This window comes from Megascapheus bottae, chromosome 36, assembly GCF_031878675.1.
Source record: "Megascapheus bottae isolate mThoBot1 chromosome 36, mThoBot2.hap1, whole genome shotgun sequence".
Taxonomy (NCBI): Eukaryota; Metazoa; Chordata; class Mammalia; order Rodentia; family Geomyidae; genus Megascapheus; species Megascapheus bottae.
The window spans coordinates 6,805,792-6,822,172 of NC_143544.1; the positions used below are offsets into that span (position 1 = coordinate 6,805,792).

The window sequence follows — 16,381 nt, forward strand, 5'->3', positions numbered from 1 at the left end:
TCTGGTGTGGGGATGCGGGAATGGGGGCATCTGGTGTGGGGGATGCAGGGATGGGGGGCGTCTGGTGTGGGGATGCGGGGATGGGGGCATCTGGTGTGGGGATGCAGGGGATGGGGGGCGTCTGGTGTGGGGATGCGGGGATGGGGGGGCGTCTGGGGTGGGGATGCGGGGATGGGGGGCGTCTGGGGTGGGGATGCGGGGATGAGGGGTGTCTGGTGCGGTGACATGTAGGAGGACAGCTCTAGCTCTGTCGGGAGGTGGAGCATTTTCAGCCTTTCACAGGATCCCCTGACAGGTAACCGCTTGGCATCGGGGGCCAGCCAGGACCCTGCTCTGCCCCCAGGAGCCCCACCAGCTCCAGAGGCCCCCAAAGAACCTTGTGATGGAGACCAGGCAGGATCTGCACTGCCTCCTCCTCTTTCCGTTTCCCAGCCACTGGGTGAGATGAAGCCTCACAAACTTTTCTTCCGCTGATCTACTTCCCAAGTGGTCAGCCTTCCAGGCTGGGGCTACTTTGCCCAGCTTCCTAGTGAAGCCTTCCACCTTTCTGCATATCTTGGTTCTGGGCCTCAAAGCTCGGGCGCTGTGTTGGTAGAGTGGAGTCCTCGTCCTAGAAGTGATGGGAGGGCCAGGCCAGGGGCAGCCCAGGGTGACCTCGGGGTCACCCCTGGCTGGTGCCCAGGCCTCACCCTCACCCCCACCCAGACCTTACGTCCCTTGCGTTTCTTGGGCAGAAGTCTTTGTAATCCTGTCCCCCCAGGCCCTGCCCTGCCTCTTTGCCCCACCCCGACTCAGGCTGTGAGCCCACCCAGGCGCCGTCTAGAGGATCCCTCTGCTCTCACCCCCCACTCTCTTCTGCCCGTCACACAGGCTCTGTGCTGCAGGGCCGGCTCTGGGCTTTCCCACTATGCCACACCCTCCCCACCAGAGCCATGGAAACGGATGTGGCCACAGCCAGGGGATTCCCGGAGAGACAGGCGTCAAGACAGCCAGAAGGCCCAGTCCTTCACCGGCTCCGTCACCTCCATGTGACCTTGTCCCATCTCAGCCTCCTGGGGCTCCCAGAATGCCCGTGTCAGGGAGGAAGCGATGAGGCTGAGTGGAGGTGACATTTGTCCACATCTGGAACCTTCCAGACTGAGGACAGAGTGGAAGGAAGACCTGAGGCCCAGAGCCAGCGGGCAGGGCCCGGCAGCCGGGACCCCCTTGGACCCAGGTCCAGTGTTGGGGCCATCTCTGGCGGCTGCCTCCAAGCCCCATGCCGACGGAAGGTCAAGGACAGTCACAGCCGTTCTGTCAACGTATGCTAACAACCATCTCTTCATTTTAAAAAGAAGAAAGAAAAAAGAATAAAGGAGGGTCACAGGGAGATTTGCAGGCCAGGCCAAAGTCACCGGCCTGTGCGTCCAGTTCTAGGGTTCGGGGGCCTTCTTGAGCCCCAGCACCAAGGTCCCTGTCAGCTGTCCTGTAGCTGGGCCAGCAGCTCTGCTGCCACGTCTGGGCTGACCTGAGGCCAGGGGCCAGCAGACCACTGGACAAGGAGACAATCAGGGTTGGGCATTGCCCTGGCCTAGTTGTCCCTGTCCAGGCACCCTGTCACAGGCCATGCACAGTGGCCTGTACCCTGGGCTGCAAGGCTCCTCCTCGTGTTTCCCATATTACTGGGGGTGGGAGGGGGAGAGGTGTGCAATGACATATTCAGCTATTGAGATGACTCAGGCTGGCTTTGAACCTTCATCCCCCATCTCCACCACACAGGTGGCTTACAGGTGTGAATGACTGGGCCCTGCTCTAAGCCCATGTTTACAAGCCCTGTGTTATCTCTGTGTTGTGATGTTGCAGTCTGCTGTCCGGAGGTCATGTCAGCAAAGGACTGAGGGGCTGGCCAGCCAGAAGTCTGGCTAGGGAAGGGACGCCAAGAGGACAGCTCTCAGGGCTAGACCAGGCTGGGGTGTCCAAAGAGCCTGGGACTGGTGGCTGGGCTGGAAGGACCAGTTGGGACTGGGCCAGGGACTTGTGTTGGGGTAGGGGTGTGGATTTTCTGTGAGGAGGACTGGGTTTGAGGGCATCTCCAGGAAAAGTGGAGACTCAGAAGGGCCGCAGGGCTCAGGTGTCAGAGCGCCCTGAAGAACAAGTGTCTGGAACATTCCATGGCCATGGGTGCCCTCTGTTGGGCATGCTGGGTATTCCCTCCGGATGTGCTTCCTGTCCAGTTGAGCTCAGCCAGGTGGCAGCCCAGGTGCCACAGGATGGCCACCAAGAACAAGACCTGCCTCATTTCGATGAGCTAGAGCAGGCATCTGACTGCAGACCCCATCGGAGGCTGCGGGGGGGGGGGCCTGGCTGCAGTGGCAGCCCCAGGAGCCGGTGTGGCAGGTCCCAGCAGGCACGGCCCGGGGCTGGGGCAGGATTGAGGGAGGACTCGATTGGGGTGACTGGGGCACAGGCCCATGGGGTCGCTGGAGGCTGGGGCTGGGGTCGTGGGCACAGGATTGGAGACCTCTCTACCAGGGTATAGGAATCTATTGGTATTCCTAGATGCCAAGGCTCACCCACAGCCCCTGCTTCTCCACCCTAGTGGGGCCAAGTGGCCCAGACCTCTATGCTGGTCCAGCTGAACTCAAGGAAAGGCCAAGGATGGAAGGACAGGGGGACCCACAAAAGGGACAGAGCACCAAGGGCTGCAGGACCCTGCCCAGGACCTGAGGGCAGGGGCACAGAGACCTGGGGCTGGCGTCTGAGACCTGTGGGGGTCATGACCCCTGGGCTGCCTCTTGGATCATGGCTGGGGTGGGGAAGGCAGGCCTGGCCCTTTAAGAGGGCAGTTCTGCTCCCTGAATGCCCCTTGCTGTTGCCCAGCAACAGGAGGCCCTTCATGTGTACACAGTCGCTCTTAGAGACCGGGAGGCTCGCTGCCCCTGGACAGTGGCCCATACTGCCCTGCTGACCGTGCCTGACCGACTGCCCGGTGACTTTCCCCCTTGATCCCCACCCCTGCCCCACCAGGCGGCCGGCACCATGGCACAGACAGAGGCGCTGCTGACCAAGCAGCCGGCCCCACAGACCATTGACCCTTGCGAGCTGCCGCCCAAGGTGTACAATGTGGCCTGCAACACGGGAGAGCACACGTCCTCCGGGCTGCCCACGGCCGGCTTCCGCACTGCCAAGTACCTCATGGATGAGTGGTACCAGAACTCCTACGCCCGGTACCACCAGGCCTTCTCCGACCGCGACTACTCGCAGCGGCAGCGGCATGAGAGCCAGCAGCTGGCGGCCGAGACGGGCTCCCTGGCCCACCGCACGCAGCAGGACTCCACGCTCAAGGTGGGAGAGCGCCTGGAGGAGATGCACTGCTGGAAGTCCAACCTGCAGCAGGAGGTGGAGGACCTGACCTCGGAGACCGACCTGCTCCTGGCCCAGAAGCAGCGTCTGGAGCGCGCCCTGGACGCCACCGCCCTGCCCTTCTCCATCGCCATTGACAACCTGCAGTGCCGCGACCGCCGCCAGCACCCTGACCTGGTGCGCGACTATGTGGAAGAGGAGCTGCTCAAGGTGCTACCCAGGGCTGGCCCCGCCCCTCGCCCGGCCCCGCCCCTCTCCTGACCCCACACCCCTCGCCCGGCCCCGCCCCTCGCCAGACCCCGCCCACCACCCGGCCCCACCCCTCGTCAGGCCCCACCCCTCACCTGACCCCCGCCCTTGCCCGGCCCCTCCCCTCATCTGGCCCCGCCCCTTTCCTGACCCACACCCCTCGCCTGGCCCCGCCCCCGCCCGCCCTGCCCCGTATTGGGCCCCGCCCCTCGCCCGGCCCCGCCCCTTTCCTGACCCCACACCCCTCGTCCGGCCCCGCCCCTCGCCAGACCCCGCCCATCACCCGGCCCCGCCCCTCGTCAGGCCCCACCCCTCACCTGACCCCCGCCCTTGCCCGGCCCCGCCCCTCATCTGGCCCCGTCCCTTTCCTGACCCCACACCCCTCGCCTGGCCCCGCCCCCACCAGCCCCGCACCTTATCGGACCCCGCCCCTCGCCCGGCCCCGCCCCTCGCCTGGCCCAGGGACAGGTGGGGAAGGGGGTGTCTCCGGGGGTCACATAGAAGGAAGTGGGCCCTGGGCTGCTCTGTAGGCAAAATGTGGGCCACACAGGGCCACAGGGTCCTCAGAGGCCTTGGCACTGTGTATCCCAGCATGCCTCAGACAGACCCACAGACAGGAGAGAGAAGAGCTCACACCTAGAAAAGTAGAAAGAAGCCTAGTGTGGGTCAATGGCAAAGTCACGCCCAAACCTCTGGGTATGGGCGCGCTGACTGCGGCCCACAGCAGGCCCACTGGAGGAGAGGCTGGGGATCTCCTGTTCAGGGCTGCTGCCTCCTCCCCCAGGAAGCTGACCTCATCCGGAAAATTCAAGAGCTCCTGAAGAGGACCATCCAACAAGCCGTGAACCAGACACGGTGGGTCACAGAGGTGGCCCTCCAGGTGGCCTGAGGGGTGACCCCTGGCCCGGCCCATGCCGGCCCCTGTGCGGGATGTCTGGGGGTCTGACTGAGCGGGCAGGCGGGGGCTTCCAGGCTACTACATGGTAGGTGGGGCTGAGTATCCGAGTGGATGTTGGTTCTGGAGCTTCCACCCGGGGCACTGCTCTAGACACTGCTGGCCAGGCCAGGACCAGAGGGCTAGGACCACCTGGAGAAAGAAAGCCTGCAGCTGGGGTTCCCTGCCCTGCCTCAGTCCCCTGGCCTGTGCTGGCCCTGGTCCTCTCCAGGTTGAACCGAGAGCAAAAGGAGATGTGTGAGATGGGCTTCTCGGACAAGGTGGAGTCTTACAACATCGACCAGTCCTGCTCTCTCTACCACAACGACAGCCCGGAAGTGCAGTTCCACCTGCACTCCACCAAGTTCGAGGAGAGGTGAGGCCTTCGCCATCCACTTGCCCTGTCCACCTGCCCTGTCCTCCTGCCCTGTCCTCTTGCCCTCCCCCGAGCTGCCTGATCTGCCCCCCCCCCAGCCCTGACCTAGGTCCCCAGCACTCAGACTTCTGGGCCCAGGTGCACTTCTGGGCACTCTGTGGTTGCGGGGTACAGCGGGCACAGCGGGGACTCCGGGGGGCTAGGGGGGCTGAGGGTGGCACTGGTGCCTCTGCATGGCCATGTGACAACCCCCCCCCCCCCCGCAGCGCCTCCACACCTCAGTCGTGGGCCAAGTACACCCAGGACATGCTGCTCCGCGCTGAGCACGAGCGGCTGGGGTCTGTCAACTTACGGTCGCTGATCGACTCCATCCTTCGGGACACCTCAGAGGACCTGCGGCTGCAGAGCAACGCTGTCAACCAGGCCTTTGTGCGCCGCTGCGAGGAGCTGGAGGACGCGCAGAACAAGCTGAAGTACCACCTGCAGAAGGTGAGGGCATCGGGCACCATGGCTCACACCTGTCACCCTGGCTACTCAGGAGCCCGAGATCCAAGGATCGAGGTTCAAGGCCGGACCTGAGATTCTTATCTCCAATGAACCTCTAGAAAAGGGGAAGTGGGGTGTGGCTCAAGGAGAAGGGAGGCAGCCTTGAGATGAAGTGCCCAGGCCCAGAGTTCAAGCCCCATGACCCAAACACAAAAACGGTGAGGGCAGTGGGCACTCCTACTGGACACGCCCACCACCAGAGACACGCCCACCACCTGGGACACGCCCATCTCCTAAGACCTACCCCTACACTTGAGACCCGCCCATCACCAGAGACACGCCCACCACCAGAGACACGCCCACCACCTGGGACACGCCCATCTCCTAAGACCTACCCCTACACTTGAGACCCGCCCACCACCAGAGCCACGCCCATCCATCTGGGACACGCCCACTAGCCCTCCGAGCAGGCCTACTCCACTTAGACACATCCATCTCCACTCAGGACACACCCATCCTCCTGGACACACTCATTGCACCTGTGTTGGCCCACTCAGCTCACGGCTCTGACCTCCAGTCCTCAGTGCAGCTGCTGGGGTAGCCCCCCCTTCCTCCCCCCATCCCTTGACTTCCAGGCCAGAGCTGCCGCATAACAGGCTTCACCACCTGATCAGAGGCGCCTGGGTACCCGAGGACAGGGCGGCCCCAGAGTGCGCAGGACAGGAGGAGCGCAGGCTGGGCCTTCCCCTGAGGCGCCTGCCCTCCTGCAGACGCTTCGGGAGATCTCGGATCAGGAGCACCAGATATCCGGGCTGAAGCAGGCCATCAAGGACAAGGAGGCGCCCATGCGCGTGGCCCAGACCCGTCTGTACCAGCGTTCTCGCAGGCCCAACGTGGAGCTGTGCCGAGACCGGGCGCAGTTCAGGTGCGCTAGCCAACCTGGCCCGGGCAGCTCAGACTCCCTGAGTCCTTGGGGTTCCCCAGGCATGAGGGCCCCTGGGCAGGGCGGGAGGCTCGGAGGAGGGGAGCATGCCTGACCTTTGTGGAAGAAGCCTCGGGTCTGGCCGGCTGGCCGTTGGGGTCACAGGGCGGAGAGGCCGGCAGAGTCATCCACCCAGCCTGGGTATCAGGACATGTCTTCTGTTTTCCTGACTTGATTGCCCAGCTGCCCACCTACGTGTGTCATCTTCCTCTTCCTCTCTGCCCCTCTGTGTCTCCTGTCTCCCTCCTCCCCGCCCCCTTCGTTTGTTGGAGAGACGTGGGGCCCTAGGGCCAGGCTGCCATTGCAGGTCACTGCCACTGGGTGCTGCTGTAGCCCAGTTCCTGGCCCTGCTGGGCAGGGGTGGGGCACCCCGCGCCCCCCAGCTTGGGGGAAGACCTCCTGCGGGTGCCTGTGGGGACTTCCCACACCTCTTCCTCTTGGGATGATGCTTTATGGCGTCCTGGAATGTCCCAGCCTTAGACTCCTGCGCCTGTCACCGTCCCCCCCCCCCCCCCCCCCGCCCCAGCCTGCCAGCTCCCACCCGCTCCCACGGCTCCCCTCCACAGGCTGCTGAGTGAGGTGGAGGAGCTGAACATGTCGCTGACGATGCTGAGGGAGAAGCTGCAGGATGCCGAGCTGGCGCTGCGTAATCTGGAGGACTCCCGCATGGCCCTGGAGAAGGACCTGGCTGTCAAGGCCAACAGCCTCTTCATTGACCGCGAGAAGTGCATGGCTCACCGCCACCGCTACCCCAGCATCCTCCGGCTGGCCGGCTACCAGTAACCGGAATAAAGCGCTCCTTAGCTCTCTGCCCAGGGCGCAGTCTTGGGGGGTATCCGCCTGGGCTGGGGTCCCGGCCCTGTGCGCCAGGCTCTGCCTGAGACCCTGTTGCCCACCAAGGAGTCAGAGCTGAGGACTGGGCCCTGTCTCTGAGGACATGTGAGAGGGGGTCCCCACAGCTCCCCCACAGCCTGCCCCCCCCACTCCCAGACCTGTCCAGCTGCAGCAGGTGGCCCAGCTTGCCCGTTCCCTGGCATCAGAGCTGGCTCCTCCCTCCTTCATGGAGGCCTCTGAACTTTGGGCATCCGTCAGGGTCACCGCACCCCCCCTCCCCTGTTCACCCGGGCTTCAGCTCGCATGCCCGCCAGGCTGGCTGACGCCTTTCCTGTGGCTGAACACCCTCAGAGCAATTCTTGAGGCTGGGTCCCACCCGGGACCACACCTCGTGTATGTGTCGCCCTTCACGCAGCTGAGACCGGCTCTGGGCCGAGGACTTTCCCGAGTGTGGTGTGTGTGTGTGTGTGTGTGTGTGTGTGTCTCCCTGTGCTGTTCCAGGCTGGACTGGGGAGGCACAGCCAGGCACTGTTCTAATTTAGCAGCACATTTTCATGGCTTTAGGCCTCTCAGCAGCCACATTTACTGCAAGGAAAGTGACAAGCGGAGGGACAATCCAGGGTTGATGTCCACCCTGGGCCATGCTTGGCCCCTCTGCCCGTGCTGGGCCAGAAGAGCAAAGATGTGAAGCTCTGTCTCAGGCCTTCCATGCCAGGCACGCAAGGGAGAAGGGAAGCGGCCAGCTGCAGTACGCAGGGCCCTGCCCATTACCACCCGGTCCTGTCCTGGAGCTGGCCTCGGGACACAGGCTGCCACACTGGCCACACAGTCCCCCTTGATATCTGTGGTGCCAGGGCGCCATGGTCTGTGTCGGGGCCTGTTCCCAGCTCCCCGGGGAGGAGGGCCTGCACTTCAGGGCTGGAGCCCGGGCGGGGAGGGTGTAGGCGCCCACTGCCCTGGCACCGCAGGGCTCTGCCACGGGGGACCATGGTGTCTGTCCTCCCTGAGTTCACGGCGATGCGGGGGCCTCTCTGAGCCAGGCCCAGTTCTGTCCTGGGACTTGCTATCCTGTCAGCTGTGCGGCTCAGAGAGCAGCTGGGGGGTGAGACAGCCGACCCATCTGTGCTGCCAGGACCCTTGATAGCGGGGGACAGCTGCCCTGCCCGGGAGAAGGTGGGGCTCATGCCGAGGCTGCCGAGGTGTCCTGGAGTGTGCCCACGCTTGTGTGTATGTGCACACACCCGTGGCAGACCACACACACCTTCCAGGGCCCCTGTCTGCCGCCAGACACTGCATCATCGGATGGGCTGGTGGCTGTTAGCCCAGGGCAGCCTGGAGGCCCTGCCCTGGGCACCCACACTAGGCTCTCTCCACCCCAAGTGGGCAGCAGACTCCATTCCTGTGGAGGAGATGCCAGTCCCAGGTATCACCCCAGCTCTAGCCAGCCTGAGGCATTGCAAACCCCAGACCCACCATGGGCAGGGGCAGGGGGCAGGGGTGGCCAGTGGGGGCCGCCAGGGCCCCTGCCCAGCTGCATGGACGCTGTGGCAGGTGGCTGGCGGAGGGAGGGTGCTGAGTACCCATGGCTCCACAGAGCTGGCCCTCGGCCTGGCCTGTGGATCTTGGACGGAGCACAGGAAGCCACAGGCGCCCAGGCGGTATGAAAGGCCCCTTTAACCAGCAGCTGGGGCGGCACCACGGCGAGAGCCGGCAGGACAGGCAGCAGCGCGCTACGTGAGACGAGACGGTAAGGGCCGGGGGGTGGGGGTCTTCACACCACACTGGGGCCCCGCTTCCCAGGAGGCTCAGCCCAGAGCTGCAAAGGGCAGGCACAAAGACCCCAGGGACCCAGAGCTGCAGGGGTGAGAGGGACCCACGGTGCTGGCTCCAGTGGGCCTGCTGCCTGGACCTCCCTGGGAGGACCTGGGCCAGGCTCTGTGGCTCCACCAGCTGGACCAGGCCTGTGGGGGCTCCGGGAATCTTGGACATCATCTCCAGGTGAGGGCTTCCTGTGGGGGTGAGGGGTCCTCACCCAGCATGGTGGCTGCAGGGAAGCTCCCGGGCGCTGGACCTGGCCTGCTGGAAGGGATCCAGCAGTCCCTGGGTGCTGTTTGTGACACCAGGCAGGGCCCCTGGCCAGGAAGGAAACTGAGACCCAGGCTAGTGAAAGGCAAGATGGAGCATGGTTGCATGTCCTGTAGCCCCCCTCCTGGACCCTTCTGGGAAGGGAAGCCCAGGGCCGGAGGAACATTAGAGTGTTCCCACACACACCAAGTGTCCTGGGCTCTTCTGTGTCTGTTAGGGTCGGGACAGCATAGTCCCCTCGATAGGCCTCACGAAGGTCTCCTGGGGGGCCTGCCCCTCCTGGAAGCAGCCTTAAGCCCTTTCCTAGGGTGACCACCCCCACAAGGACTTATGGGAGAGCCCATTCCACTCAGCCCTGCCCACCCCACAGTAGCCCCACCCATCCCATGTGCCCGGCCTATCCCACAATGGCCCCACCCACATGCCCCCACCCCTTCCACTGTGGCTCCACCCATCCCACCATGGTCCCACCCATCCCACAGTGGCCCCACCCATCCCATAGTGGCCCCACCCATCCCATGTGGCCCCACCCATCCCAAAGTGGCTCCACCTATCTCTCTGAAGCCTGGGAGGTGGGCAGGCAGAGTCCATCTAACAGGCCTCTAGTCACCTGCCAATCCAGAGATGGGCACAGTGGGCACTTTGGGGCCCAGGGCGCCTCTTCACAGGCTGCTCCTCTGCAGGCCTGGCGGAGATGTCAGCCTCTGCCCTTGTGGTCTTGGCCCTGGTTCTGCCCGTGGGAGCCTGGACAGGCCTGGGGCTTCCCCGAAGGCCCTGTGTGCCCTGCTGCCACCAGACCTGGTCCCCCACTGTGGCTTCCAGCCCAAATGCCCGGGCGAGCGCCGAGGACCCATGGGCGAGATCACCCCGTGTGCGTCCTACCATCGACCTCACCATCCTGAAAGGTGAGTGGGCCCCGGCCTTGCTCCTCACACGGGATGCAGAATGTCCTGGCTGGGGAGCTGGCCCTGCGGTGCTGGGGACCCAGGGCATGGTGGGGCAGTGTCCCCGAGGCCCGCGGGCAGGTGAGGAGCCCTTTTGGCCTGAGAGCCCCCGTGGCGTTCTGACCAGTGGGCTATGCTCAGGTCAGATTTGGGTAAGAACTTCCTGGCTCTTTCCTCCCAGGTCCCTCCTCAGCAGCCTGCCCTGAGGGGTCATTGTATTCCCCCCGCACCTTTGCCACACCTTGTGGACGGGCAGAGTTAGCACTCACCTTGTAGATGAGGAAACTGAGGCCAGGAACTGCTAAGGTTAAGGTCAGCCCTTGGCCTGGCCTGGCTGGCCCCTGACCCTGGGCTTCTACTTGCTCCTCTGCAGGAGAGAAGGGTGAGGTAGGAGTCCGAGGCCGCTCAGGACGGAGGGGGACGGAGGGTCCCCAGGGGCCTCACGGCCAGCCAGGGCAGAAAGGCCAGAAGGGACAGGCAGGGTCCCCAGGCGCCCCTTGCCAGCTCACCTACGCGGCCTTCTCTGTGGGCCGGCGCGAGGGTCTGCAGAGCACGGACGGCTTCCAGGCGGTGTCCTTTGACACCGCGCTGGTGAACCTGGACGGCGCCTTCGACCTGGCGGCCGGCTGCTTCCGCTGCGCCGTGCCCGGGGTCTACTTCCTGAGCCTGCACGTGCACACCTGGAACTACAAGGAGGCCTACCTGCACATCATGCTGGACCAGCAGCCGGCGGCCGTGCTGTACGCGCAGCCCAGCGAGCGCAGCCTCATGCAGGCCCAGAGCCTGCTCCTGCCGCTGGCCTCCGGCAGCTCCGTCTGGGTGCGCATGTTTCACCGCGACCAAGACAACGCCATCTATGGCGAGCCCGGAGACCTGTATATCACCTTCAGCGGCCACCTGGTGGCGCCAGCCTCCCAGCTCTAGGGGCCGTGGCCCCGTGGGCCCTGCCCTACACACCCAGAGTAGAATAAATGCTGGCCCTGCCCAACTAGGGGTAGGCTGCCACGGAGCCACGTGGATTCGTGGCCTGTGTTTGTGGGGTGAGATGGTAGCTGGGCCAGGGTACCACACTGGGCCCTGGGCCCGGCCTTCTGGTGTATCGGGGTCCACACCTGCAGCCGTTACTCTGTGCCCCGTGTCCAGAGCAGGGCTCAGCCTGAGGGTCGGGATCCTCATCCTGGGCAGACATGGGTGAGAGGTGGGGCTTGCAGGGTGCTCTGTCTGTTGGGAGTGGAACAGGAAGTAGGAGCTACCCTGCGCCTGGGATTGGCTTTGTCTGAGGTGGCCGTGGGGGTCCACTGACGTGGCTCCCTCTCCCCCGCTGTGCACGAGGACATCCGTAGCCTTGTTGGGCTCATCTCCGGGAGCCTCTGTTCGTCACCTTCACAGTGAAGCCATGAAGATGGCCGCTTCCCCGGTCCATCCATGCTCACGGCCCAGCCAGGGCCTTTCCTCCGCGTCCAGGTCCCTGCTTGCTCTCGCCTGCCTCCTGGGGGCCCCCTCCCTGGGCCCTGTCGAGGCCCCGCCCGTGGTGCACACAGGGCTGGGGTGGGAGTCCATCGCCTAGGCCGGGGCCCTGCCCGGGATATCCCAGCCCCACCGGAGACGCAGAGTGGGAGGAGCTCAGGCTGCACTTTGGCCCTTGGCCCACGCCTGCTGCTGGCTGGAATGGCTGGACCTGCCTGGCGCCAGGCAACCAGCCACTTGTCGGCACTCATGGGGAGCGCTGGGGCAGAGGATCCCCTAGAGACTGGTTGGGGGGCAGGGCCTCCTTTATCACCCCTGCCCCCCCAGGGCGTGGTCTCCCACCCCCATGAGCACCACCAACTTTTCCTGTGAAGATGGAGGCTCATCAACTTTTCTGCTCAGGCTGGCCAAGAACTATCGTCCTCCCCGATTCCAGCTTCCCACCTGGCTGGGGCGATAGGAGCACCCAGTTGTTAGTTGAGAAGTGGCCTCCCGTGCATGCCCAGGCTGGCCTCAGACCTTGAGCCTCTCAAAGAAATAGCTACTAGGACAGACGTGAGCCGTCACACCCCAGCCAGAATATTTTAAAGAAGGACACACATGCAGAGAAATAACACTTGGTAAGATGGCTCAGTGGCTCAAGGGGTAGAGCACCAGTCATATGCGGGCCCCGGATGCCTGCCGCCCTTGGCGTCAGCAAGCCTGCACCACGTCTGCACCACAGTCTGCACCACGCCGCCCTCCCTTTGTTATACAATGAACTTTCTTGGTCTCTGCTAGGTACCGAGAGCCAGGTGGAGGCTCCTTCCTTTCCGAGCCTCCCTGGCTCCAGTGACAAGAGCAAATGTCACTGCAATCCACAGGGACAGCCTGGCTGACATGGACAGGGCAGGGAAGGAGGCTCTTCCTTCTGAAGGCCTCAAGGGACTAAAACAAGAGGCCATGATGGGGTCTGGGTGGGGGATAAAAGCCGGGAGGGAGGAGCAATAAGGGCTCTATCCTCCGTGAAAAGGCAGAGGAAAAAATCAATGCTGGCCTCGCCCTGGGCCCTGCCACATCCCAGCAACCAGGAGACAGGAGTGGACCCCCCTCTGTGCTCATGGTCTAATCAGGATGGGACTCCTGCAAGGACCCCCTGGACCGCACATGCCCTCTGGACAGGCCTGTGAGGTCCCAGGGAGGCTTGAGGCGGCGGGGCAGGGGGCAGTCCCCTCCCCATGGTGGCTTTCTGTCTGATTTTTTAAAAAAATCTAATTTTAAATCATCACATGGAATTTGCACGACGTGACATGTTCCCCTGGGGCCGGCCAGTGGGGCGTCATTCAGTGCAGTCTCAGCCTGCACCTTCAGCGCCCGGTGTGTTTAGAGGCCCCACAATCGGGGGTAGCGGGCAGCCCTGGGGCACTGCCGCCCTCCTCCGGCACTTGAGTTCAGGGGACAGGTCTCAGAGAATGGCGGTTGGGGGGGCTTCAAGGAGCAAGAGACTGAGCCCTCATCCTGGCTTCCTGCCATCCCAGGCTCCCCCTGGGATAGGAGCATTGGTGGCCTCAGCCGGGGGGGGGGGGCAGTGGCAGCTATGGCTGCTTCTCTCCAGCCTGCTCCCCACCCCACCCCACCCGGCAAACACACGCCTCCTGTCCCATCCTCAGCCCTACCCCGCAGGCCGGATGTCCTGAGCAAGGGCCCTGGGAGCTGCTGGAGCCCAGCGGCCAATAAAACCCATCGAGGCGGACAGGGGCCATAAAGCAGGCCACCTCAGGATGTTTGTTCTGTGGCCCTGCGCCCCCGCAACTGCGTCTTGGTGACTCTGTGCCACCCTGCGCCCTCACAGCCCTGCGTGGTGGCCCAGTGGCCCGGTAGCCTTGCCCCCTCACAGCTAACATGCAGAGAGCAGGGTGCCTCGTCTGTTTGGTGGCAGGATGCAGTCTCACCTGGAAACTCAGACAGTAACGCTAGGTGTGATGAGAGCAAAAGACACAGCGTCTAGCTTGAACAACTTTGAAGTGCCTGCTTTTGAGGGGCTCCCCAGTGTCTGCAGGGCCCACCCCGCTGGGATACTGACCCTGGTAGGTTGGTGGGGGCAGTGATCTGAAGGCCCCAGAACTCCCTGCAGCCCACCAGGCCAGCCACAAAGCCCAGGAGACCACCAGAGCCCGCCTCGTGCCCACAGCTTCTACCTTTTTGAAATCCCTTGAAGCTCCTGTCTCATCCTGAAGCGGGGCCCGCTGGCCGCTGGGCTGGTCAGGGCAGCCTGGCACCCACAGAATGCTCCAGTGTGCCCTGGCTTCTCCACATTTTCTCTGAGAAAGAATCAAACATTTATTCTCAAATGTATTCAGGGCTCAGTCCTCCAACACAGGCAGCCTTCTTGCTAGGCACATGCGTGCAGGCCTGACCCCAGCCTGGGGTCACCTCGGTGGCCCGGCCCCTGACCCAGCCCTGCCCTGGCGGTCTGGAGGCAGGGGTGGGGACGGGGTGGGGGCAACAGTGTCCTTCCATCATGGAGGCCCGGGGCCAGAGAGGTCAGTCCCTCCCTGGGCAGCAGCGCACAGCAGATCAAGGGGGGGTGGTCCGTGCGGGGCCCTCAGCAGGTTCACGAGGCTCTGAGCAGGTCCCTCAGGGATCCCAGCAGGCACTGGCTGTCCCACGGCCAGCCACAGCTCTGCACCCATGTCACCAGTGTAGCCGCAGAGGCCGGAGGGGCTGGCCCAGCCAGGGATTGCACATGCAGGGCTTCCCTCCAGAGAGCAGCAGGTGTGACTGACCGCCGGCTCACGTGGTGAAGGGCAGGGCGGGTCCAGCCTGGCCTTGGGGTGAGGTCCCCCGTCCACAGCATCACCAGGGCCCTCACACTGCCCTCCCACCCCTCCGGGAGGCTGCCTGGGGTCAGGCAAGGGTAGGTAGAGGTGCCTCGGCACTTCTGGCAGGGGGGGTCAGCCCCTCTCGATGCCCCCTGACCCCTGCCTAGCCTAACAGGCTGAGGGGAGAGATGACCGGTCACCAGATCTTGGCCTGCATCCATCCATGGCCCGTCTCTGTCTTCGTGACCCCTGAGAACCCCCCAAGCACGCCCCAGGATCCGGAGGCCCCACGAGTGTCACAGCCGGCTGGTCTGCATGTGCCCACTGGCCTCGTGGCCCCGGGGGGCCTGCATGCTCTCCTGCGGCCGCCCGCTCTTGTCCAGCCGGGGTCCCGTGGCCTCTGCGTCTTCGGCACCGTAGCCCCTGCGGAGGCACAGAACCTTCCGGAAGCTCTGGCGGAAGTTGTCGGAGAGGAAGCCGTAGAGCAGAGGGTTGGCGCAGCTGTTGGCGTAGGACAGGACCACCACGAAGAAGTAGAGGCCGGCGGAGGCGGGCTCCTCGGGCAGGGCGAAGGCCAGGTTGACGATGTTGACGGTGAAGAAGGGCAGCCAGCAGCCCACGAACACCAGCACGAGCACCAACACCATGCGTGTGACCCTGCGCTCGCAGCGCCGCCGCCGCCCGCCTGCCCGCCCGCCCGCCGCCCGCACCCTGGCCACGATCAGCAGGTAGCAGAGGCAGATGACCAGCAGAGGCCCGAAGAAGCCCAGCACCGACGTGTAGGCGACAAAGGCCGCGCCCCACAGGCCCACGGGCTCCGGCCAGCTGAGGTTGCAGGTGCCCCAGCCCTCCTGGACGTCCGCAAAGACCAGCAGCGGCAGCGCCATGAGCAGGGAGAAGGCCCACACGGCGGCGCTGGCCAGCTTGGCCACGCGGGGCCGGCGCCAGCGGGCGGCGCGGAGCGGGTGGACCACGGCCAGGTAGCGGTCGACGCTCATGATGGTCAGGCAGAAGATGCTGGTGAACTGGTTGATGCCGTCCAGCGTCATGACCAGGCGGCACAGGAAGGGCCCGAAAGGCCAGTAGGAGACGGCGTTCTGCGTGGCCAGGAAGGGCAGGCCCGCCATGAGCAGCACGTCCGCCACGGCCAGGTTGAGGATGTACACGTTGGTGACCGTCTTCATCTTGGCGTGGGTCAGCACCACGTAGATGACCAGGGTGTTGCCGCCCAGCCCCACCACGCACACCAGCAGGTACAGCACAGGCACCAGCACCGCCCTGGCCCCGGCCGAGGGCGCCGGCCCCGCCAGCGTCGTCCCGTTGGGGCCGTCTCCAGCGGCAGCAGAGGCGTTCCAGCTCAGCCTTCCAGCCGGGAACAGAGGCTCCATGTCTGTGCCCAAGGCAGAGCTCCAATCTGCCTGTGACCTGTAAGAGGAGGGGACAGGGAGCTCGCTCAGGGGATGGGGAGCACGCTCAGGGGATCGGGAGCACGCTCAGGGGATGGGGAGCATGCTCAGGGGATCGGGAGCACGTTCAGGGGATGGGGAGTTCACTCAGGGGATGGGGAGCATGCTCAGGGGATGGGGAGCACGCTCAGGGATCGGGAGCACGCTCAGGGGATGGGGAACTTGCTCAGGGATTGGGAGCACGCTCAGGGGATGGGGAGCTTGCTCAGGGATCGGGAGCACGCTCAGGAGATCAGGAGCACGCTCAGGGGATTGGGATCACGCTCGGGATCGGGAGCTCACTCAGGGATCGGGAGCACACTCAGAGAATCGGGAACACACTCAGGGGATCGGGAACACTCTCAGGGGATCGGGAGCACGCTCAGGGGATCGGGAGCACGCTCAGGGGATCGGGAGCACGCTCAGGGGATGGGGA

General features: G+C 64.5%; 3 protein-coding genes across 3 annotated transcripts; 2 read left to right on the forward strand and 1 right to left on the reverse strand.

The window, feature by feature from the left end:
- Nucleotides 1-2,892: 2,892 nt before the first annotated feature.
- Nucleotides 2,893-7,178, forward strand: Tekt4 (tektin 4). The gene is made up of 6 exons (XM_090324572.1): nucleotides 2,893-3,552; nucleotides 4,376-4,446; nucleotides 4,758-4,901; nucleotides 5,168-5,390; nucleotides 6,158-6,312; nucleotides 6,936-7,178. The coding sequence occupies exons 1-6, from the start codon at nucleotides 3,019-3,021 to the stop codon at nucleotides 7,150-7,152; spliced, it is 1,344 nt and encodes a 447-aa protein (XP_090180698.1). The 5' UTR covers nucleotides 2,893-3,018; the 3' UTR covers nucleotides 7,153-7,178.
- A 2,798-nt stretch (nucleotides 7,179-9,976) lies between these two features.
- Nucleotides 9,977-11,189, forward strand: C1qtnf8 (C1q and TNF related 8). The gene is made up of 2 exons (XM_090324864.1): nucleotides 9,977-10,193; nucleotides 10,606-11,189. Exons 1-2 carry the CDS (start codon nucleotides 9,983-9,985, stop codon nucleotides 11,154-11,156), a joined length of 762 nt encoding a protein of 253 aa, XP_090180990.1. The 5' UTR covers nucleotides 9,977-9,982; the 3' UTR covers nucleotides 11,157-11,189.
- A 3,607-nt stretch (nucleotides 11,190-14,796) lies between these two features.
- Nucleotides 14,797-15,888, reverse strand: Sstr5 (somatostatin receptor 5). Its single transcript, XM_090324646.1, has one exon. The coding sequence runs from the start codon at nucleotides 15,886-15,888 to the stop codon at nucleotides 14,797-14,799; it is 1,092 nt and encodes a 363-aa protein (XP_090180772.1).
- Between the last annotated feature and the right edge of the window lie 493 nt (nucleotides 15,889-16,381).

Excerpts from the sequence above, each read along its gene's own strand:
- Tekt4 (XM_090324572.1), top strand. The coding sequence starts at position 3,019 with ATGGCACAGACAGAGGCGCTGCTGACCAAGCAGCCGGCCCCACAGACC. Across the intron at positions 4,902-5,167 it reads TCCACCAAGTTCGAGGAGAG|CGCCTCCACACCTCAGTCGT; the intron begins GTGAGGCCTTCG and ends CCCCCCCCGCAG. Across the intron at positions 6,313-6,935 it reads CGAGACCGGGCGCAGTTCAG|GCTGCTGAGTGAGGTGGAGG; the intron begins GTGCGCTAGCCA and ends TCCCCTCCACAG.
- C1qtnf8 (XM_090324864.1), top strand. The coding sequence starts at position 9,983 with ATGTCAGCCTCTGCCCTTGTGGTCTTGGCCCTGGTTCTGCCCGTGGGA. Across the intron at positions 10,194-10,605 it reads CGACCTCACCATCCTGAAAG|GAGAGAAGGGTGAGGTAGGA; the intron begins GTGAGTGGGCCC and ends GCTCCTCTGCAG.
- Sstr5 (XM_090324646.1), bottom strand. The coding sequence starts at position 15,888 with ATGGAGCCTCTGTTCCCGGCTGGAAGGCTGAGCTGGAACGCCTCTGCT.